This window comes from Pyrus communis, chromosome 11 (genome assembly GCF_041283825.1).
Source record: "Pyrus communis isolate YQ-2024b chromosome 11, ASM4128382v1, whole genome shotgun sequence".
NCBI lineage: Eukaryota > Viridiplantae > Streptophyta > Magnoliopsida > Rosales > Rosaceae > Pyrus > Pyrus communis.
The window spans coordinates 3,522,797-3,548,347 of NC_142575.1; the positions used below are offsets into that span (position 1 = coordinate 3,522,797).

At 36.5% G+C, this 25,551-nt stretch overlaps 1 protein-coding gene across 1 annotated transcript; it reads left to right on the plus strand.

Annotated features, from left to right (window-relative positions):
- The first annotated feature begins 621 nt into the window (after positions 1–621).
- LOC137714853 (putative disease resistance protein RGA3) lies at positions 622–21,234 on the plus strand. The gene is given in 13 exon segments (XM_088679391.1): positions 622–889; positions 976–1,922; positions 6,277–7,327; positions 7,330–9,141; positions 9,295–9,644; positions 15,439–15,538; positions 15,674–15,788; positions 16,475–16,660; positions 18,262–19,447; positions 19,553–19,649; positions 19,784–20,143; positions 20,374–20,467; positions 20,699–21,234. Coding segments are annotated over 5 exon segments (3,999 nt in total). The 5' UTR covers positions 622–720; the 3' UTR covers positions 9,315–9,644; positions 15,439–15,538; positions 15,674–15,788; positions 16,475–16,660; positions 18,262–19,447; positions 19,553–19,649; positions 19,784–20,143; positions 20,374–20,467; positions 20,699–21,234.
- Positions 21,235–25,551: the final 4,317 nt, after the last annotated feature.

Consider the following 25,551-nt stretch of genomic DNA (forward strand, 5'->3'; position numbering starts at 1 on the left):
GGGTTAAAAACCAAATGACGTCCATGTTAATTGTAAGTTTGCTAGTAATGTTATTGAAGAAAGTTGAGGTTCTACTATAAAACTAATTGATAATATCGGGAGTAGCCCAACTACTTATAAGCACATGCAATGGCCCTCCTCTCATCAATGAAGAATTCATTCCCAACAAGACTTCTCACGTGTGACGAATTTTCAAGCCTTAACACGTGAACAACACAACTCGAATGTCGTGGAGGGCGTGTGGCCATTGGGCTTCACACATGGAACAACGTGCTCTGATACCATGAAGAAAGTTGGGGTTCAACGATAAAATCAATTGACAATATAGTAAGTAGCCAAACTACTTATAAACATTTGCAAGATCCCTCATCTCGTTAATGTGAGATTTATTCTCAACAATTATTACCTAGCTAGACGAACAAATTTGCAGCAGCCCTTGGCTATTCGATCATTTCTTTAGTACCTAAATAATTGAGCGCTTCATATATTTTAAGGTTGGTGTTACAATAATTTAATAAGCATGTGGCTCTTGTGTAAACTTAGTTAGTTGATTGAATATATCATTCAATTATTGCATGCACCTCCTTATCACGCTATAAAAAGTTAAACCTTCCGACGCTTGTTGTCTATCATATCATCCTCCATTTCACTTGTGTTGTAATTTGTATCCAAGAGAGAAATTAAACACTCTGATTAGCTGAGTTGCAAGGAGTTGAAAGAATGGCAGTTGTGCTTACTTTTGCTGCGAAGGGAACACTGGAAAAGCTGCTTTCACTTGCTGAGAAAGAATTCAGTCTTGCATGGGGTTTCAAAGCTGAACTCCGAAAGCTTCAAGAGTCATCCACTAACATTGAACTTTTGCTGAATGATGTTACCGACAAACCACAAGGTAGTATATATTTTTGAATTGTCTTATAATCTCGCACACACATGCTACAATGGAAGGTATTTTAACTTGTTTTCATTCTCTAACAGCTCCGCCAATAGAGGAATGGGTGAAGAAACTCAAAGGCGTAGCTGATGATGCTGAGGATATCTTGGATGAATTCAAGTACGAAGTTGATCGGCGTAAAGTCGAAATCCAAAACCATATGAAGAAAAGGGTTCTTAACTTCTTTTCACTCTCCAATCCACTTGCATTTCGTCTTAAAATGGCGCATAAAATTCAGAAGATCAATACATCCTTGGTGGATCTCGAGAGGAAAGCATCTCCTCTTGGACTAGTTTCCAAGAATAATGATGCAACCCCTCAGGGGATTAGATGGGAGAGACAAACCCACTCACTCATTGGCAAAGACGAAACAACTGTTGGAAGGGTAGATGATGTGTCGAATATAGTTAAAACCTTGACCGACTCCAAAAGCAACCAAGAAAATCTTGCGGTTATGGCCATTGTGGGAATGGGAGGCCTCGGAAAAACAACTTTGGCCACGTCGGTTTACAATGAGGATTCGATACAAAAGTTTTTTGACGAGAGAATATGGATTTGTGTATCGAACCCTTTCGACATCAATTTAATTCTACTCCATATGTTAGAACATCTCAATCCGGCAAAAGCTCCTTCAAAAGATAACAAGAATGTTCTTCTTAAGTTCCTTAATGAAGAGTTGAAAAATAAAAGGTACTTACTTGTACTTGATGATGTTTGGAACGAAGATTCTAAAATATGGGATAATTTAATGGAATGTTTGTCAAAGCTTAATTCTGCTGAGGGATCCAAAATTATTGTCACTACTCGCAGTGACAAAGTCGCATCAATCTCAGAAAAGCTACTTCCACGACATGAATTGGGAGAACTTTCTGTCGATGAATGTTGGTCCATCATGAAAGATGGAGCTTTCCCAATTAGCAGTGCTCCTGCATTCGAGGCGATTGGAAAAGAGATTGCTAAAAATTGCGGTGGTGTTCCATTAGTAGCCAAGGTACGTACTATTATTATGTATCATAACATGCAATTAGCACCATTTTATTTTTACTTTTTCACACGTTTTAATTTAAAAATTAGGACAATACCTTCATTAATTTACCCCAGGTTCACCACCTTACAATTAGGACAAGGCCCTTTGACAAACGAATTTTGATTGTACAAGTTTCATAATTAAAACCATTCATTTTCGTACATCAGTACAAAATTTCATTTCAAATTATAGATAGTAACTATATAATATTTGTTCGAAAATAATAAGTTTAGGATTTGAACTCAGCTCGTTATAGAATTAGATTTTTGTTTAGAGAGTAAGGTTTAGTTTATTATAAAGAGTATACTTGTTATTCACTTGTGTATGAGTCGGTCACAAATCTTTAAGTATAGTAGTCTCGACAATCTTGTTTCTTTTTTTCCACTAATCAAATAATATTCGCGGTTTGTAATCTGTCTGTTTGATATGCGCACTCAGATATTCAACTTTGCATCAGAGCAGGTTTAATCCTTATCGGATTTGATCTGCTTTGGTTGGTATCTAGCTCCCTACCTATATCGATGTTCGTGCATTATCATATGCCGAGCCCACTAGTTTGATTCGTCAAACCGCTACCTCTCCCCCCTTCCTCCAATGCTGGCTATTGATCAATATACGATTTTGAGTGTTTTTAGCTCATATAGATTTTCATATACCTAGATTCACCATTGTCTTCTCATTCGTCCCAAGGCTTTCGAGTCTGTCTTCTTCATTTATTTGTTTGTCTTTGTTTAGATTGTTGTCATTTGATAAATTAGGCTCACATCCCTCATTTTTCTTTTTCATTAATTAAAACTTTTTATTTTTATTTTTTATCAAGATTCCTCGACTTTTCTCCATGTCATATTTAAATTTTAAATTATTTACAAGTCATCATACGTCAAATTTTTAGTGTTTTTTTTTCATATATTTTTATTTATAATTTGTACTAATATTTTTTTTAGTTTTAGTTTGTACCCATAATTTTGAATTTTTAATATGCACCCATTTTTTTATTTAATTTGTGCCCCTATTTTTTTGTGAATGTACCATGCTAATTATATGTATTTAATTTATGTTTTAAATATATCAATAGTTATTTCTTATTATATATTGATAATTACGTGGCTACATTATTTTATAACTAGAACTATGTGTGGAATAACATTACTCTATTATGGATTTCTATGAAATTTTAAGTAATTGTCATATTGTAAAAATATTACTTGAATTTATATAAATTTCATAATTTGTGGGATTTTGAATACACAAATAAATGAGTTAAGTACCTACAATAATTCTTCGACTCAAAAAAAAAAAAAAAAAAACTTTAAATAATTTTAGAGATCTTGACTAAACTATTTAAACAAACAAAATTTTATTTTAGCACTTATGTTGACTATAAACGGGAACCAAAATGACCCTTAGTGCTTTATTTAAAAAATTGTTTGATTTCTCCAAAAAACAAAAAACAAAAATTGTTTGATTGACAACTGGAGCCGCTAAAATCTGTTCGAAGGCTGTAGCGGGAGCCTTACCGGTCCGTAGCTGAGCCGCCAGAGCCGCGTTTAGAAGTGGATTCGAACCACTGACAAGGATTTTCAGTCCTCTGCTCTTTTTATTTTTAGCGCTGCGCTTGCCTCCTGTTGTTGTCTGAAATCGACTCCCACCACCGCATCGAACCACGAACCCGCGGCTGATGCTGCCTGATCATCTAGCCGTCTGCCTGAGCCACGGCGAAGCACAGAATCGCACCCGCCTGACCAGATCTGCTAAACCCATTAACCCGTACCGTGCCTGCGTCAAACCCGCCGCTACGCCCACCAGAATCCGCATCGCTGCTGATTGCCTGACCAACCCCGCACCGTATTTGAATGAAACCCAGAAATCACTGCCGTGGACGCCGTCTGCCTGAGCATCACGCCCACACCACTGCTTAATCGACCCTGCAGCTTGACTGCCCGCTGCTTGACCGCCTTTGAACCTCTGTGCCCTGTCGAAGTCTGCTTGCTTCGCTCCTGCAATCGTGCCGTCGCCCCACCATCTGCTGTCGCATGAACCCTCCTTCAACAGTTCAACCCCGATCCATCACCGTCTTGCTGACTGTCCTCCAACAGTTCAACCCCGATCCATCACCGTATTGCTGACTGTCCTCCAACCCACATCGCACTGTTGCCGAAAAACCCACTTCGTCTTCTGCCAGTATTGCTACTATTTTTTTTATCAGCGTACGCAATTCCCACAGGGGATAAGGCAGTTGGCTTGCCTTCAACCTGAGGCGTATTCTGTATCATATATAACATGATATTTGCTCCTATTCTTTACAAATATTTTAATTTATATTATTTGCAAGATGATTGAATTGAGTTTGAATTTTGAGAATTCAATTTGCGTAGATTGGTTTGTTGGAGGGAGTAAAAATTTCTATGTACACATTACTTACACATTAAATGATATATAAAAATATGATCCCCTAACATTTCTTATTCAAAACCAACATTAGCGACTTATTGATTTGAACAAGGCGGAAACTAGAATAAAATTAATTCATTAGCCCCAACAAATCAAGAATAAAACGTATTTTTAACTAGTGGGTACTTTGGGAATTTCGTCAAAAACCAAAATTAATGGAAGCTAATATCATTTTGCAATTGGCTTAGGCCATCTCCAACTGAAGAGTTCAGAGGAACAAAGGGCCGAAAATAGCCTAAAAACTGTCTCCAACCAAGGGTTAGGGAAAAGGACTCATGGGCCCCACTGAACAAAAAAAGGCTAAAGGGCCAACTAGCTGGCCTAACCCAGCCAACTAGCCCGTCCCAAGCAGGTCACATGCTGACATCATATTTGAAATTTTTTTTTTAACAAAAATTTTTAAAACAAATTTAGAAATTCTATAATTTTTTTTCCCTATAACTTCGTAAGTCATTAAACAACATTAAATAACATGAAACAACATTAAACAATATTAAACAACATTAAGTAACATTAAACAACATTAAACAATATTAAACAACATTAAATAACATTAAACAACATAAAAAAAATTTAACAACATGAAACTTAAACAACATTTTTAAAAACATTTAACAACATGAAAATTATTGACAATCCATAACATATAATTATTGAGGTAATTTAATTTAAGTAACCATAGTAATTCAATTAAAATGATAAATTATGTTTGGCACTATGACCTGTTGGCCCTCGGTTAGAGATGGTTTTTTTTTTTTTTTTGTTTTTCACGAACCCAGATTCTCTCCAAATCTAATGATCCTGAGGCTAAGGATCAAATGATCCAGGCTGTTTAAATTTGGTCCAACGGTTACAAACAGGGGGGTTCCTCTAAAAATTATAATAATCGTAACCATTGAATCAAATTTCAACGGTCCCAATCATTTGATTCTTAGGCTCAGGATCATTAGATCCAGAGAGGATCTGGGTTCTGTTTTCACAGGGCTATGTTTGGCCTATGACCCCCTGGCCCCTCGGTTGGAGATGATAAGAAATATGGCTCTGCACAGTTCATTAAAATATTAATTTCTTGAAGGGCCAGAGAGCACAAACTAGCCTTCTGGCCCTTCTTCGGTTGGAGATGGCCTTAAATGTCATCTTTTTAGGCAAGGGGATTCAAAATCAAATAAGCAAAAACTTCTTATTTTATTTGAGTCCCTGTTTTCTACGTTGTTTTTGGACAACTATGAAACTCACTAATCCAATCAACAGATTTTGGCAGGCATCTTGCACAAAAAAATAAAATATTGAAGAATGGTCATCGTTAAAAAACAAAAGAATATGGGGTCATTCATTTTCGTAATAATCATTTAAAGATCGTTTCTATAAAAATTCATTCATTCGGAGTTTGTTTAATTATCTATATGTAGATAAAAAAAAAAATAGACGATTCATTATGGATATGCTACTTAGTACCAACACCGTCAATTTGTTCGTGTTCGATACATGTACATATAGATGACTAAAAGGTCTCCAATTTGGTTGATATTTGATAGCAAACAAACATATTTAAGCCCCTTGAATTTTGGTTATATTATTTACAAAATGATTGAATTATTTGACACCTAGAAACTATTTCTTTTCTCCCTTTTTCTTTGTCATATCTTTTTCTCCTTTTTTTTTTTTTTTTTTCCTCCTTAGGCCAACTGCATTATTGTTGGATAAAATATTTTGTTATGACCCAAGTATCTTCTATGTTGTCTTAGGAAACCTTTAAAATTAAATAAAACTATTCCCTCTTTTTCTTTTAATTTTTCATCAAACTTCAGTTAAACTAACGTACTTTATAGACCATTAAATGATATAAACTCTCTAATCCAATTAACAGGTTTTGGGAGGCATTTTGCACACTAAAAAGAGTATTCAAGAATGGTCGTTGTTTAAAAACAGTAGAATATGGAACAACCTATTAAAAGGAGAAGATATAATTATGCCAATCCTAAGGTTGAGTTTTGACAACTTAGAATCACCATCATTGAAGCAATGTTTTGCATATTGCTCAATGTTCAAGAAAGATGTTAAAATTCAAAGAGACAACTTGATTCAACTTTGGATGGCTCAAGGATTACTCCGCCCTTCGCTTGGTGGAAGTAAAGATATGGAGGACATAGGCAATGAATATTTTGATATTCTATTGCAGAGCTCCTTATTTCAAGATGCTACAATGAGTGACAATGGCATAGTTAGTGAATGCAAGATGCATGATCTTGTGCACGATCTTGCAGAACATCTATTCAAATCTGAAGGCTTGACAGGAGACTTATGTGGCATAGATAATACACTTGAGATTCGACATGTTGCTTGGGTTTCTACTTCTACACTTGAAAATATTCCAGCAAGAAGTGCTAGGAAATTGCGGTCACTGTTTTCAAGCGACGGTGAAATTCCTACTAACATGCTTCCACGGTTCAAAGCTTTACGCGTCTTGAGTTTAAGTAATGCAGATATTGAAGGATTCTCAGTTTTAGTTGGTAGGCTGAAACATTTGCGGTATCTTGACATTTCCAAAACAAGTTTTAAAGCACTCCCAAAATCTATAGGCAAGCTCTATAACCTGCAGACGTTAAGAGCAAATAGTTTGGCCCTCGAAGAGTTTCCTAAAGAACTGCAAAACTTGATCAACCTAAGGCATATTTATTTTGGTAAGAGTATGAAATTTCCACAGGGGATAGGGCAGTTGACTTGCCTTCAAACATTACCTTACTTTTCAGTGGATAATGAGATTGGTCGTCGAATTGAAGAGTTAGCTGGCTTGAAACAATTGAAGGGTGAATTAATTGTTTGTAATTTGGAGCACGTAAATAATGGAGAAGAAGCAAAGAAGGCTAAGCTAGAGGATAAGATGAAAGTACGCCATTTACGCTTCAATTGGACAAAAGATAGGCCAACAACAACGAGGAGGAAGATGTCCTAGAAGGCCTCCGACCACATCTTGAGTTGGAGAGCTTAAGTATTGAAAACTTCATGGGCGATAAGTTTCCAACGTGGATGATAAGTGGGTCATTAATGCCCAACAAATTGAAGAAGATTGAGTTACTTGGATGCGAAAAATGTGAAGGAGTCCCACCGCTCGGTCATCTACCCAGTCTTACGGAGCTTAATATTAGAGGAATGGCTAACTTGAAATGTGTTAGAGCTGAGTTCTATGGTTATGATCTTGTCCACAATGTAACCACGACAAGTGAGGAGATAATTCCTTTATTTCCAGCGCTAAAAGTATTATATATTTCTGATTGTGGTGATCTAAATGAATGGATGCAAGCACCAACAACGTCAAGAAAAAAAGTTGTGGTTTTTCCTTGTCTCGAGATGTTGACCGTCAAAAATTGTTCCAAATTGAGAAATGCTCCGAGTCATTTTCCATTTCTCCAAAAGTTGGAGATGTTTTCTTGTGATAGCAGAATGCCAATAGAAGAAATAAGCAGTGGATTAACAACTCTCACTTCTCTCGAAATAAGAGGTATTAAGGAGCTTACTTGTTTGCCGCCGGGGATTTTGAAGAAGAATAATGATCTCTATTCTTTGGTTATAAAGAATTGCGATGATTTAACTTGTATTACTGAAGATGTAGTCGGTTATTGCGGTTCTCTTAAAGGATTAGTTATTTCGAATTGTAAAAACCTGAGGCATTTGGCGTATGGTCTAGACACCCTCCCTCTCCTTGAAGAACTGACTATTGAGGGATGTTCTAGTCTAGAGTTGATTTCAATTACACAGGGCATGCCATCTCTACGGGAATTAGAGATTAAAGATTGTGGACGATTGTCACGCCTACCGGGTGGGTTAAAGAAGTGCACCTTTCTCCAGAAATTGAGAATATGGGAATGTGATGGATTATCAGGCCCATTAAGTTTATGGGCCTCTCTCGTGGAATTGTGTATATACAAGTGCAATAATCTAACATCAGTTGAAATGAAAGGCGACGTGTCCCTTACCGCCTCTCTTGAGATATTGACAATCAAATATTGCCGTGAATTAACAAGTTTACCTGCTCTTCCACAACAATGTCCCTCTCTTCAGGAATTGGAGATATTTAATTGCCCACAGCTATCATCGTTCGGTGTCAAAAGTAGCAGAGTTGAGAAGGGGGAGAAGTGCATTAGTCGACAATCTACTTCAGATTTGCGCACCATGACCTCCCTTCGACTTCTGAGGATTGGAAATTGTGAAAGATTAGAAAGTTGGGTGATCAGCCTGCAATTCCCACTCTCTCTTGACACTCTGTCAATACGTTTTATCCCTAATTTAAAGATTCTTCCAAGTTTAGACCACCTAAATTCTCTCAGGTATTTGAGCATCGGTAGGTTCTGGGAGGAGCTCGATTCCTTCCCCTTCCCTGATTTTGAAGTTGGATCATTAATGCATCTTAGAGTGTTAACGTTGTATGGTTGGCCTAAGCTCAAGTCTCTGCCTCAACAAATTCAACACCTCACTTCTCTAACAGATTTGACAATATGTGAACTTGACGGAGTGGAGACTTTGCCAGAATGGTTGGGTAGCCTTACATCCCTTACATTTCTGGAGATTGTGGATTGCAAGAATCTGATGAATTTACCAAGTCTCCAAGCTATGCAACGCCTCACCAAATTACAAACTTTGTATATTCATAGATGTCATCCCCTTTTAGAGCAAAGATGCAGGAGGGACGGCGGCACAGATTGGCCTAAGATTTCTCACATTCCAGATAATTACAGTAAGTTTTAAAATTATTGAAATCAAATTACAGAGGTGACGTTATATGTTTATCTCTTTTCTTATTTTATTCCGTGTCTCCATTAGTACTACACTCAAATTTAAACTAGTATAGCATAATTTGTTTACACTTCTCCTCTTCTTTTTAAATCAGTTTGGGGCATACACTTCTGAGACAACGGTTGGATTGAAGCTATGCAGCGCCTTGCGATACTACAACAAACGTGTATTGGGAAAACCAAATTTCATGGTGTGCGAGGCCACACTTCTCTGAGATTACTTGTATTTTAGTTTTATGTACAAACGACTCCAAATGGCTCAAACTTTCGCATTGAAATTAAGTCATGTAAGATTTTCAAACCCACACCTCCTCTTCTCTTCTGGTTCTAATTGATCAATACATTCTACTGTTGACTTCTGACTTACTATATATGTTGTGTGTTTCCCAGTGCCATCTATATTTCTTTTGGTATGCTGTGTCGTTTTTCATGATGCTCAATAGCTGTAAACTGACTCCAGGTACTGATGCACACGATATTAATTCTCTCGCTCTACCTTCATTTCTCAATAATATACCATTGATTCCTGCATAATGAGGAAATTTGTCTGTAACTATATATTATCTCAAGACTTGTTTTCAGGATAACGATGTTAATATAATAAATAGAACTGCTGTAATTGCTTTCTTACGAAGATTTTGGACTGATAGTTTTGGGGCTACTTGTAATATCTGAATTATATGCAGAGTGATTTGAATGTTGATGTTTAAGCCTTGCAGCTGCTTTGTGTTTTGTTGCATTCTGTCTTGTTGTAGTTCAAAGTGTCTTTTGTCCTAGTTTTTGAAATGTAAGGCTGAGATTAAATCAAAGCTAATAGGCTAAATGTATGTGTGTCTCATGGTATAACATCTCACTTATATGTGAGCATGTGGGATTCACGTGAGTTTTGGTGTAATGGGAGAGGTAGTGCGCCTCAAACGGCTATATCTCCTCCCCACTCTAGTTTTGTAGCTTCTTAATCATTTCAGTCATAGCTGAATGAAATCAGATTTTTACAGAGCTCTTCATCTTCTCTGCATCACCATTTTCGTGTGTATTCTTGGTTGAAGTCAAAATCTCATTGAATTCCTCTTAGTTCTGTGCTCTGCTCTGTTGTTTTATAGAACTTTAACATGGCCTCAGAGCCTAGTTCATCGCTTTAATCTGGGCGTGAATCTGTGTTTTCTGGGTTCTTCAGTGAATCGCTGAAGAATCGAGTTTCTTAAATCTCCAAAACGAAGATCTGTGTCTAACATGGCTGGATCAATGAGTTCTGAACTTCGTACTCCCATTTTCAATGGTGAGAACTATGAATTTTGGAATATCAGAATGCGAACCATTCTCAGGTCTCATGGACTGTGGGATCTTGTAGAGACTGGGTTTACTATCCCAGAATCATCTACTGTGATTGAGGTAGCTGATGAAAAGAAGGATGCAGCTACTCAAATTTCAACAAACGTTGCGGAGATCATAATGAAGGATGCTAAGGCCCTTGGGTTGATTCAAGGAGCTGTGTCTGATCAAATTTTTCCTAGGATTTCTAATGAAGAAACCTCCAAAGGAGCTTGGGATATCCTACAGCAAGAATTCAGAGGTGATAAACAGGTTAGAAATGTGAAATTACAAGGTTTACGCAGAGAGTTCGAGTATACTAGGATGAGAGATGATGAATCTTTGTCTGCATATCTTACTAAACTGTTTGACATCATGAATCAAATGAGGAGTTATGGTGAAGAACTATCTAGAGAGAGGGTTGTTCAAAAATTACTTATAAGCTTGCCTAGAAGTTATGACTCTATCTGTGCTGTGATTGAACACTCAAAGGATATTGAAACACTTGAAATCCAAGAAGTGGTTGCTTCTCTCAAGGGTTATGAACAAAGGCTTGATATGCATACTGATCACTCTACTGAAAAGGCATTTGCTAGCCTAAATGTTGGTTCTAAGTTTCAAAAACCCAGTGGGTTCTCTGGTACACAGAAATCAGGGAAAAGTTGGAAGAACAAAGGGAAAAAATGGGATACTAAGCCTAATTTTATCTCTAAGCAGAATAATTCTCATGATTCGAACAAAACAGCTTGCAAACATTGTGATAAACTGCACTATGGAAAGTGCTGGTTTGAAGGAAAACCTAAATGCACAAATTGCCATAAATTTGGTCATGAAGTCAGAAACTGTAATGGGAACAAAGTGGTGCAGAAGGCTAACTATGCCAATCAGGTTGATGATATGGGAACCTTGTTCTTTGCTTGCAATTTTGTGTCTCAGGTGAAGGTCAATAACACTTGGTATATTGACAATGGTTGTAGCAACCACATGACAGGAAATGAAAACTTGCTGGTGAATGTAAGTAGAAATCTGAATGCAAAAGTAAAAATGGGAACTGGTGAAGTTGTGAGTGTAGCAGGAATAGGCACACTAGTCATTGAAACCAAGATGGGAAGAAAGCACATACAAGAAGTAATGCTAGTGCCTGGCTTGGATGAAAATCTTCTAAGTGTGGGGCAAATGTTGGAACATGGTTACTATCTACTATTTGGTGATAATGCAGTCTGTATTTTTGATAGTTGGAACTTGAATGGACTGGTTGCTAAGATTCAAATGACTAGCAACAGATGTTTTCCTTTAACAATGATGTCTGCCACACCACTAGCATTAAAAGCTAGTGTATCTCATTGCATACAGATTTGGCACAAGAGGCTAGGTCACTTAAACACAAGAAGTTTGCTGCAACTCAAGGAGCAAGAAATGGTTCATGGGCTACCTCACTTGGAAAATTCCAAGAATGTCTGTGAAGGATGTATGCTTGGCAAGCAACATAGAGATGAGTTTCCAAGAGAATCTGCTTGGAGAGCTAAATTCCCACTTGAACTGATACATACTGATATCTGTGGTCCAATGCAAATTGCCTCAAATGCTGGAAACAAGTACTTCATTCTGTTCACTGATGATTGTACGAGAATGACATGGGTCTACTTTCTGAGGTACAAATCTGAGGCATTGGAGTATTTCAAAAGGTTCAAAGCAATGACAAAATTGCAGTGTGGGTACAAAATCAAGTATCTAAGAAGTGATAGAGGTGGTGAGTTCTTGTCTTCTGAATTCAGTGATTTTTGCAATGTTTTTGGGATTCAAAGGCAACTAACCATGTCATACACACCACAACAGAATGGTGTGTCAGAAAGGAAGAACAGAACTGTGGTGGAGATGGCTAAAACTATGTTACATGAAAAGGGCATGCCATACCAGTTTTGGGCAGAAGCTGTGCACACTGCAGTGTATCTCATCAACAGATGTCCTACTAAGGCATTGGATAAAAAGACTCATTTTGAATCCTACAGTGGAAGAAAACCTGGAATTGCACATTTGAAGATTTTTGGGTCAGTATGTTATGTTCATGTTCCCATGAATTTGAGACACAAGCTTGAGTGCAACAGTCACAAATGTGTGTTTGTGGGTTATGGAACCAGTGAGAAAGGATACAGATTATTTGATCCTATCACTAGTAAGATTATATTGTCTAGAGATGTAGTATTTGATGAGAGTGCTAGATGGAATTGGAATGACAACTCTGGAAAACAGTCCAGTATATCGATTACTACTGATATGGCAGAATCTGATCTAATTCAAGGGTCAAATGTTCAAAATGAAAGTGTATTCCCTGAGGCTATTTCTGATGCTGCACTAGATGATTTGAATACTAATGCTGATGATCCAGGTTCAATCATTGATCTATCACAGAGCTATGATTCTACTCCAAAGAAATGGAGGCCCTTAAATGAAGTCATTGCACAGTGTAATGTATGCATTATGGAACCTGAGAATTTTGAAGAGGCTGCTCTAGATTTGTCTTGGATGAAAGCTATGCAAACTGAGCTTGACATGATTGAGAGGAATAACACATAGATGCTGGTAGATAGACCATCTAGCAAACCTGTGATAGGTGTGAAGTGGGTATACAAAACAAAACTGAATCTTGATGGAAGCATTCAGAAAAACACAGCTAGACTGGTTGCAAAAGGTTATTCACAGAAGCCAGGCATTGACTTTAATGAAACCTTTGCACCAGTTGCTAGGCTTGACACCATAAGGACCTTGATTGCACTTGCAGCTCAGAAAGAATGGCAACTATTCCAGTTAGATGTAAAATCTGCATTCCTTAATGGTGTACTTAAAGAGGAAGTTTATGTTGATCAGCCTCAAGGATTTGTCATGCAAGGCAAGGAGGATAAGGTGTATAAGTTAAGTAAGGCATTGTATGGCCTTAAACAAGCTCCAAGAGCTTGGTATGAAGAAATTAACTCTTACTTCACCAAGGCAGGTTTTAAAAGAAGTCCTAATGAAGCCACCTTATATACTAAGGTTGAAAAGTCAGGGATTCTCATAGTTTCTGTCTATGTCGATGACATTGTGTACACTGGAAGCAGTGACACAATGCTTGACAGTTTTAAAAATGACATGATGCAGCATTATGAGATGATTGATTTGGGATTGCTACATCATTTTCTTGGTATGAGAATTGTTCAAACCAAGAAAAGCATCTTCATACATCAGAAGAAATATGCAATGAAAATGCTGGAGAAATTTGGACTACAAGGTTGTAAGTCTGTGGGAACACCACTTGCAGCAAATGAAAGGTTATGCAAAAATGATGGGAGTGAAGCTGCAGATGAGTCTGAATACAGGAAATTGGTGGGAAGTCTTCTGTACCTTACTGCCACTAGACCAGATATAATGTTCGGTACTAGTCTCTTGGCAAGATTTATGCATGGTCCAACTAAGAAACATATGGGAACAACAAGAATAGTACTAAGATACATTCAAGGTACTATGGATTTTGGCATTGAATATGTAAAAGGAAAGTCAGCAGTTCTTATAGGATATTGTGACAGTGACTGGGCTGGGAGTATTGATGACATGAAAAGCACATCAGGGTATGCCTTCAGTCTTGGCTCAGGTGTGTTTTCTTGGGCATCAGTTAAACAAAACACAGTAGCATTATCCACTGCAGAAGCAGAATATGTAAGTGCTGCTGGAGCAACATCTCAGGCCAAATGGTTAAGATTTGTTTTGGAAGATTTCGGAGAAGAGCAAGTTGAACCTACTGTGCTAATGTGTGATAACACCTCAACAATAGCTATTGCCAAGAATCCTGTGTTTCATCAGAAAACAAGACACATTAGCAGGAAATTCTATTTCATCAGAGATGCAATACAAGAGAATGAGATTGAACTTGTTTATTGCAAATCTGAAGAACAAATGGTAGATATCCTGACAAAGGCACTACCAAAGGAGAAGTTCAACTATTTCAGGGAAATGCTAGGAGTAAAGTCAGCTGCCAGCTTAGAGGAGAGTGTTGATGTTTAAGCCTTGCAGCTGCTTTGTGTTTTGTTGCATTCTATCTTGTTGTAGTTCAAAGTGTCTTTTGTCCTAGTTTTTGAAATGTAAGGCTGAGATTAAATCAAAGCTAATAGGCTAAATGTATGTGTGTCTCATGGTATAACATCTCACTTATATGTGAGCATGTGGGATTCACGTGAGTTTTGGTGTAATGGGAGAGGTAGTGCGCCTCAAACGGCTATATCTCCTCCCCACTCTAGTTTTGTAGCTTCTTAATCATTTCAGTCATAGCTGAATGAAATCAGATTTTTACAGAGCTCTTCATCTTCTCTGCATCACCATTTTCGTGTGTATTCTTGGTTGAAGTCAAAATCTCATTGAATTCCTCTTAGTTCTGTGCTCTGCTCTGTTGTTTTATAGAACTTTAACATTGAATACTATTGATTTTGTGTCTGTAGTCCGCCTGAACCACGAACCACGAGCCCGCTGCTGATGCTGCCTGATCATCTTGCAGTCCGCCTGAACCACCGCGAAGCACAGAATCGCACCCGCCTGACCATATCTGCTAAACCCATCAACCCGTACCATACCTGCGTCAGACCCGCCGCTACGCCCACCAGAATCCGCATCGCTGCTGATTGCCTGACCAACCCCACACCGTATTAGAATGAAACCCAGAAATCACTGCCTGAGCATCACGCCGTCTGCCTGACCAACCCCACACCGTATTAAATTGTATGCAGAGGGATTTGAATTCAGTTGACTTTTGTCTCTGTGAACTTGATGAACAGACTGTACCCATACATTTGCAGAAATTAGGTAAATGAATCTTCAGGTCCAAGGTTTTTACTATCAGTTGCAAAGTTGAATTTGTTGTTCATATTTTGATTAAGTTGTTTTGGTGTGTTATCTTTGTACAGGCAGAATTGGAGTCCGATCAAAACTCATGCATGGATCAATATCATTCTTCAACTTCAATCATGTTTCCTTATCATCAAACCTTAATTTGGATACAAATTGGTAATCTTTTATCTTGTCAATTACAACTGGATCAATATTCTTTGTTTGATACTCATCGCCAAATCGAAATGCATCCTTATGTGTTTGCACAGAGATTTGAATTCAGTTGATGTTTTTTGTTGTGTGGATCTTTAGAAGCGTGGGCTTCCTAGCGTCCTTTGTGCCCTGCATTGCTGTGAAAGGATAGTGCAAGAAGCAGCCAGCTGTTGAATAGAGAGAGAGTCTGAGATTTGAAATTGAAAAAACTATTGTACTACTCTCTCTCTCTCTTCACTTGCCACCTAAAAGACTCTCTCATGCTCCTTTTGAGATGTACTTACAATATTATAGTAAAAACAGGAGAAACTACTAAACCTGGACGTAGCCGAGCTTGCACGTATGGAAGCTTCACACGATGTCATATGGACTTGGTGCTTTCTTTAATGAAAGAAACTCTGGATGCTTTATTGGGGATGAGCGTGTGTAAAATCAGCTCCGGTATATAAGGTGTTCTTTTCTCCTTTTATTTTACGTTGAACAATCTAGGCACACCTTTTTTTTTCCCCCATTTTAAGGTTTTCTCCATTTTATATTCACCATGTACTTATTAGTCATTATGCCTTGATGATAACGATGTCGGTGTAGGTCCGTATTGGGTACTTTAGGTCACTCACCATTGTCTCAACACCAAAGTATTTTACAGATTCTTCGGGCTGTGAAGGTAATACTGTCTCCTTTGAGCCACTTTCTTATACCATTATAACGGATTAACATTGTTATCAGTGAGAATTAATCGTGTTTTTAATCAATTGTGCATTGCAGATATGAAGGAAGTAGTCTCTGTTATTTTAAGCAGAAAATTCAAGCTGCAAACAAGTTACTTACTCCTACGAACACATGTGCATTCTCTACCCCAACTTTCTAGTTTACAAAATGACGTCTTTCATTTTTCCGCAGTCGTGTTGTGGCCGAGGACATCGGCATAGGCCTTGCAGCAGACAAAGTTGATGGAATGAAGTGTATCGTAACCAAAAGCGGGTAACTTTCCTATATGAGCAAAAGAGTGCTTCCATATATGCCACCTTCTTGATATCTCAGATTATACTTCAAATTTGTTAAAAAGTTAATTGGCATGAGTTGGGTGTAATCTTTGCTAGTCACATATGTCAAATTTTTTATCGGGATCAAATGATAAACATGTTCACTTCATCTCTTAAAACTCCGGTTTCAGGTACACAGCTGAAGAAGACTTCCGTAATGCAGATTTAGTCTTTGACTTCATTGGAGATCCCCCGGAGGATCGAAATTTCATTCAGTGCTGGTCCTCCATCTACAATACCTTTGGATGGTGATTAGGGTTTCAGCTAAAATAATAGACGAATGATAGTCGGCGTTCGGTAGTAATCCTGATGTAGATATTCCTGTTGAAGTAGTATTTCGGTTGTATACAAGTTTAGAAGAATTATGGTGTTAAGAATGTACATGTTTTATATGGGACGGATCTGTAAATAATGCCAGCATTGGAGACTTTAACATCGTCAAATGGCCATAAATTTGTCTTTCGGATAATGTGGGTTGTTTTAGTTGGAGAATTGTTTAGGGAAAACTGTAACAAAGTATACTGAAATTTACGTTCCGTTCTTACTGTTTGTAGAGATGGCACAGTTTGCAGCGCTTTTGCTATTCATATTTTCGGCACAGATGATGTGGTATTTCCCTACCCAATTAAGCATTGCGATGTGTCTATTACTAGTCCACATGGCAGTGCTCGATTTACTTAGAATATCGACATAATGACATCTTAGTTAGGGGGAAGTTTCTCTCAACTCAATGACAGTGGGGATGTGTTAACCAGACGTTTTTAGTCTTCAAGACTTAAGCCAAAGTATTGCAGTATGGTTTTAAATTTACCTTCTATTATAGGAGAGCAAACTTGCATGAAATAGAATGAGGTTCTCGTCCATGTGGTATGTCATTCAATAATGCAGTGGTATGTGTAAGTTTATTTTGTTGGATATATAGGATATTATCTACATTAAGGGCATTTACACCTGAGCAAGGGCAGTCCAATGACAATTATCATTTATTTTGAACGGTAATCGTCTTTGTCAACTCCACCTGTTTTTCCATTACCAGCGCGATTACTCTTCACAAATAGCGATTACTTTTTTAATCGTATGAACAGTGATTTGAATTCAGTTGACAATTTAATCGTTATTTCATATCCCTTGGGTAACTTGATGAACTGTCAAATACCTGCATTATTGCAGTAATTGGGTAAAGAACATCAGATGCAATGCTAAGTTAGGGATTTTATAATTTGGCGAATTTAAGAAATCGTGGAAAGGTCTACAAACCCGAAATGGATAAACTTCACCTTCGGTGGGTTCTGGGAGGAGCTCAATTCCATTCCTGATGTTCAAGGTTGATCATGGTAGCTTGAATCGTTACATTTTAAAGGGTGGCCAAAGCTCAAGTCTCTGTCCCATCAAATTAAACACTTCACTTCTTTAACTGCTTTATGTATCAACCACTTGAGGGAGTGGAGGCTTGACACTTCACTTCTTACAAAGACTTGTTGGGTGACCTTACATCCCTTATCGAGCTGGGATTAGGAATTATAAGAATTTGATGAATCAACCCTCTGCCAAAGTTATGCAATGCGTCCGCAGTTTACTGTCGCAGTGAATTAAGCAATGTAAGTTTTTCAAACTCTTATCTCCTTTGCTCTTCTAGTAATTAAGTCGACTTACTATATATGTTGTGTTTCCAATAGTCATATTTAACTCTTTTAGCATCCCTTGGCATTTTTCATGACGCTCTTACTCAACTGGAACAATGTAGTGCGGTAGGTGCAAACGGAGTCCAGGTACTGATGCACAAGATATGTTTTTCCCGAAAAGTAGTGTTTGTTGGTTTAGATATTGTTTCATCCTTGTTTCATCGATTGCTTGATAAATTTCTCATATTACCTTGTTCAGTAATCTACTTGCCTTACAATCCTTTTCAAGCTAGCATGTAAATTCTGAATTGCCAATCTAAGCGGATTTGGTTGTTCAACCATCAGTTGATCCATTTTAGTTACACAGGCCCATACTAGTTCTCATTCTGAATCACAATGTTTTGCTCCAAAACTTTTTAAGTGGAATTTTTCTTCTGGGCAGATTGTTATCTTAAAATTATCAGCTCTTGAATTTTAATCCTGATCACAACAGTAGTGCTAGATTTATCACATTGTTGCATCAATCTCTTGCAGTTCGCTTATTCTGTTGGTTCCTGCACAATGAGCAAATCAAGACTTGTTTTCACGATAACAATGTTGATATAATATATAGAACTGTTGTAATTGCTTTCTTATGAAGTTTGGACTAATAGTTTTGGGGCTACTTGTAAAATCTGAATTGTATGCACAGTGATTTGAATACTATTGATTTTGTGTCTGCAGTTGATATCGCTCAGTAACTTGATGCACTGTTGAGTACCCATATTATTGCTGAAATTATCGAGAATGATATTACTGTTGATTTTTGTGTCTTTCCTAGCAGAACATTCAAGATTTTGGGACTTTTTGGGGATTCAGTGAAAAAGTTCGTTGAAATGCAATTATCGAGAGTGATATTGTTATTGGTGTGTTCGAATGAGATTAAAATTACGGATTAATGACTTTTTATCCTGATGAAAATTGTAGCACTTTCCTTATTCATCTGATTCTTGCATAATGAGGAAAGTGGGCAAAATAACTGGAATTGCTTTGTCTTTGAATCTTCCATAAAATAAATAGTTATTATTCTTATAAAGATTTTGGACTGAGATTTTTATGATTACAAATATTTAAATTGTATGCAGAGAGATTTGAATTCAGTTCACTTTTCTCTGTGATTGAAACCTCGAGTAACTTGACGAACAGAGTGTACCCACACTATTGATTAGGTAAATGAATCTTCAATTCCAAACATTTTACCATCAGTTGAAAACTTGAAATTTGTTGCTTATATTTATTCTTAAGTTGTTTTGGTGTTATCTTTGTACATGCAGAATTGGGATTTCAACCAAAACTCATGCGTGGATCAGTATCATTCTTCAACTTCAATCATGTTTCCTTGTCATCAAATCTTAATTTGGATAGAAATTGGTAATCTTTTATCTTGTTGATTACAACTGGATCAATATCCTTTGTTTGATACTCGTCATCATATCAAAATGCATCCTTATGAGTTTGCACAAGATTTGAATTCAGTTTATTTTTTGTGTTGTGTGGATCTTCAGAAGCTCGGGCTTCCTGGCGTCCTCTGTGCCCTGCATTACTGTGAAAGGAGAGTGCAAGAAGCAGCCAGCTGTTGAATGGAGGGAGAGCTTGAGATTTGAAACAACTATTTTACTACCCTAATTGTAACTTCTCTCTCTCTCTTCACTTGCTCTCTTAAAGACTCTCTCATGCTCCTTTTAAAATGTAACCTACATTATTACAGTAAAAACCACAGAAACTACTAAGCATGGAAGTAGGCCAGCTTGCACATAAGAAAGGTTCGTACAGTGCTCTGGACTTATTACTGTCCTTCATGAAAGAAAGAAATTCTGGATGCTTTATTGGGATCAGAGTCTGTAATATCAGCTCCAGTGTATAAGGTGTGCTATTCTCCTTCTCTTTTACATTGAACAATCTAAGCACATCCGTATTTTTTTCATTCTTCAGGTTTTCTCCGTTTCATATTCACCGTGAACTTATTAGTCATTATGCCTTGATGATAACGATGTCGTAAGAGTCATATGTGTTGCAAAACAAGGTTTGCTCTGTTGTTTCTAAGATAGTAAATTATTTTACATGGAATGCCCTGATGATAACGATGTTGTTGTAGGTCCATACTGGGTACTTCGGGTCTCTTCCTGATGGTGTTTACTCACCATTGTCTCAACACTTTAGTATTTTACAGAGTTCTTCGAGCTGTGAAGGTAACACTGTCTTCTTTGAGCCACTTTCTTATGCCATTACAAGGGATTAACATTTTTATAGATGAAAATTAATCGTATTTATAATAACATGTGCACTGCAGATATGAAGTAGTCTCTCTATTTTTGCAATAATATTTCTCCATGATAGCAATGCTGCAACAGATATTATGTTGTTTGATTTAAAAAAAGATTGTTTATCTTCTTATGACGTCTAATACTCGTAAATTGCAGTTTTGATGGGGCATGGAAGGAACAGGAAGATAGAGGGGGAATTGGAGTGGTGCTAAGAAACGACACAGGTCAGTTTGTGGCGGCGCTGGCGATGAAATAGAGGCAGCATGTGCTGCAATCTTGCTAGTACGAGAGTTAAACAAGGAACTGGTGGAACTTGAAGGAGATGCAGCGTTGGTCCTTGCTGCGCTAAATCTAAGATGACATGTCGTTGATGGATAGTATAGTAAATGAGGAGCGCTACGTCCTGCGCTCGACTCCACAAACCAAACTCAAGCATGCTTGCAGGGAGACAAACAAGGTTGCTCACAGATTGGCGCAATTGGGACTCACTCTAGAACAGCGACAAGTTTGGTTCGAGGAATCTCTTGATGTAATCACTGATTTTCTGATAGAGGATAGTTAAGTTTTATATTTTCGTGGTGCGGGACGCTCTTTTTCCCTTCGACTGGGTTGAAATCCCCAGCAAGGTTTTTATCGAGGCCCTATAAAATGCACCCTATCCTACTATCTGTACGTATTCTTTCTCATATCAATGAATACCGTACCTCTTCTAAAAAAAATACTCGTAAATTGTCCATGAATGTTCTAACAGCGGAGAAAGTACATGGCCCTTAAATTGTTAAGAGGCCACAAAAGAAAGGAATTTTTCCAAAAGCGTTTAGCTTCCTTCTACGCTTGGCCTTGCAAAAAATCCCTCCGAAAAGTTAATTTATCACAACAAATATTTTAAGTGCACAGTAGCTGAAATTGAGAAAAAAGAAAAGTAAAAAAGCTCTTTTAAAATTAATTATTTCATAAAACCTAGGAATAATTGGCATGAAAATATAGGAAATAATTCATCTACCAACGTTTATAATATAAGTAGACAAAGCCGAATATGAGGACAAATAAGTTTCTTTACTTAAAACAATAATTCCTCGATTTTCTTCCTTCAAGTTGGATGCATTTATTTTGTTTCTTTCTTCAACATAATTTTAAATATAGTTGGTTATCTATTTCAATCCGTCATAGAGGGAGACCAAATAAGATAAATAAATATGTGCAGTATAGTACAAGATGATTGGATAACACTGAGTGGCGGTGCAAAAATATCTGACATTAGAGGATTGAGGCAGAAATGAGAGTTGAATTTTGTTTTGCAAGACAAAGATAAAAGCTATAAAGAAAGGGATTGTAGTGCCAATGCCACACTCTCTATCAGACTATAATCACTTGGCTCTTGTAGCTTTGGAACATAAGCTAACTAAGTTTGCTTCCTGATCGGTCGTTGGTTTGGCTCCTGTCAATGGCAGCCATGCATTTCAAAACAAACTATAAATCTTTGGTTTAATTCTTAGCCATTCAATATTTATGTTGGTCCCAATTAATTGACCCTTCGTATTACTTATGCCCATGCTGCTTTAGCCATTCAATATTTCTGCTAAATAGTCATATTATATTAGGTTAATTACTTGTTGATTTAGTAATCAATTTAGTAAACCCTGTCGTTGTTGCATATAACGTACTTGAAGGAAGCTTTAGCTGGTGGACTCAAACCTAACATTCCAATCAAGTAACGATTGGTTGTTAACACTTACACTGCCATGACTAAATCGTTTCTCATTTAACACCCCACTATTTCACAAGTAACACAATTTTAATGAAGTTTATAAAATTTTTAGCACTGATCGAATTGACAATTTGGCAGAGCTTAAACGAGCGGGATGTAGGTCCGCTGTCTCCAAGTTTGTGTCTTCTTTCATATCTTCTATCTATTTACTTGACACGTGTTATGCAGTTTAACAAAGAGTTAACAGTGTTAAGTATTATTATTTTGTGAGGCCAACCGTGCGTGCCTTACATAGAACACTAATCAAATTCGAACATCCGTTAAAACTATTTGACAAGACACGACCAAATGTGCAAGCATAAATTTCACCGATCAAGGTTACATATGTTGGATGAACAAGTTTAAGAGCACTAAGAAATTTTGAGATGACGAATTTCAAATTGATGAAACTTAATGATATTGAATTTCTAAAAATATTTCTTTGACCAAATTGTAATGGTACATAAATGCAAAATTTAAAAATATGCTTTATGAAGACATGATATGTTTGTAAACGAGTGGTGGTGGTTGATGTATAGATGTGAATGGTTGTGATGGTAGAGTGCTAACGATGGTAGTGGCAGTGGTGGTGGAGGAGGGGAGTCACCAAGGATGATAATGGTGACGTTGTTGTTGCTAGGGAAAAGGTAGTAATAGGGTGAGAATGGGGTTGGGGTTGGCAGAAGCATCGATGGCGATGGTGGTGGTCGTGGCAGAAGCAGTGAATTTGAAAACTGATGGTGGTGGTTGGCAGCAGCATCGATCAATCGTTTATGTACCACATATAGTTTCTGTCGTTTTATTTTTTGTGACATCAGACAAGGAAATTAGGACATTTTAATTTAAAAAAGGTTTGAAGGTTGTTTAAATTCCGAATTTATTTTTCACGCCGGATAATCACCTTTCACTTTTATTATACATGTGATTTATCCAAAAAAAAACAACCATCTGCACTCTATCCCGAGCGCAGAAGCATGATCACATTTTGGCTTCATAAACACACTAACAATTTTTGACACAAATTGTTGTCCCTGACCAATCGATATTCAAATATATTGTGTGTCATTTCAAATGATTATATACCCCATATGGCCAACACCTAAACCTTCATCCAAGATATGTCTTACGCCTTCAAACATTTATCGGATAAGATTGTCCTTCATGCATGCATACATAGTTCCGAAAATTTCAAGTGTGTTACGATGTATTTTATGTATTGAGATATTTGGAGGTTAGATTTTCGCTATTTTCGGTCATTAGGTTGTTTTTACTACATTGCATGCATACATGAATTCGATTTCGGTGATGGTGAATCATATAATGGTGACCAAGGAAGACTAAATGCTCTTGAAAGAGTGGAAAAGCTGAAAAGCCTTTATGAGTCATTTCGGCCTCCGAAAAAATAAACTATAGTGGCCAAGCCACCAACTAATCCTTTAAAAAATAAAAAAATAAAAAAATAAAACTTGGTAGTTTACAGCATATTCTATGTACATTGAGATATTTGGTCATTAAAATTAATGCATGCATGCATTTTTTTGGTACCTCTAATATGTTTTAGTGTTACTTTATACATTGGGATATTTTATCATTATTGGTCGTTAAATGATTGACCAGAAATCAAATAACAAAGAATCCCAACTTACAAGATACACTAGAACATACTAGAAAACTCTTGTATGATTTCTTATTTGAAAGTAGAAGAAGAATGTTAACGTTGCTATTCCTGTCTAAGCAACCTCTAATCTCAAATTAAATCTTCGCTCCTTGAGTCACTCCATATGGTAAGGGCAATAAAAACATATACAAGTAGGTAGGTAGGTAGGTTAACAACTTCGGAAACTTAAACCCAAGTCAAATGAAATACAAACAAAACAAAAGCATCCCAAAATAACAAAAAGGGGCGTTTTGATATAGGCGCCTCGTTTTTTAATTTTTTTAGATTAAACATACACTCCTTTTGAAAATTTGATCAAACATTTTCCTAAAAATTTGGTTATTAATTTCAATTTTTCACATAAGTTCATTTTTTTTTTTAAATTTTAGTTTTTCACGACTTCTCTTGGACATTTCGTTTTTTTTTTCTTTTCCTATTATCCCTATATTTATGCGTTTATTATCCATCTCTATGCTTTTTTTTTTTATTGTTTGTTATAATTTTTACTTTTTTTGTGAATATAGTAGAATATTTATTAAAAAAAAAAAATTGTCAGATTTTATTATTTAGAAGACCCAACACATAATAAAGATTTGTTTGATTATATAGCTACGTCTAGTTACATATAATATGGACACATTTAGTTTTATAATGGATTTGATTTTTTGTATTTCTCGGTACATTTGGAATGTAAATGTACCAAAAGGGGTTATCTGATAGAGACATTTGGTTTTGTGGTACATTTTGGATTTTTTGTTCATTTGGTCTTTTGGTACATTTGGAATCTAAACGTACCAAAAGGGTTACATAACAATAGGTACATTTGGTTTTATGGTACATTTAAATTTTTGGTACATTTGAAATCCAAACGTACCAAAAGTTGATATTTTTGTTCTCAAATGTACCGTAAGTTTTAAGTATATTTTTTATATATCTATACGTGAAAAAAATATGTAATGAAGACTTTTTATTGAGATATTTTTAATAGAAAGAGATTTTTTTTTAATTTTTTAAATATTGATAATAAGGAAATGAGGAATTAGTTAATTAATTTTTTATTTTATTTTATTTAAAAAATATCATTTAATGCGTAGAAGGGGATTGACGAAATTAAATTCCTATATTATAGGCAATTAGTTGCTAAGCTACCTTATGCCTCTATATAAATGCATTTAAATTAATGACATGGAAATTAAATAAATAGAAAATTATTGAGGTGACAATTGATCAAAGCACCTCAACCAAATCTTTAAAATGGATGAATGTTTAATCTAACAACTATAAAAAAGATGTAGAGCATTCTAATTTTCCCACAAGAAATTCTAACAACATTTCTCAAAAGTGAAACCATCCAACAAGTAGATTTTTGTTTCTCTTCTTTTAAATAGTTTCATTTTTTGAGAAAGAGTGTACATTTCTATGCGTAACTAACAGTATTTCTTTGTACATTTCTTCTAGATTTCTCTTACGACATTTCATCCACACTTTTTGATTCCCACTAACACAAAAACATTAAACCATAAACTACAAACAAACTGGTTATCAAACGAGTCGTACAATTTAATAAATATACTTAGCTGACCTTATAATTTTTCTAATAACATT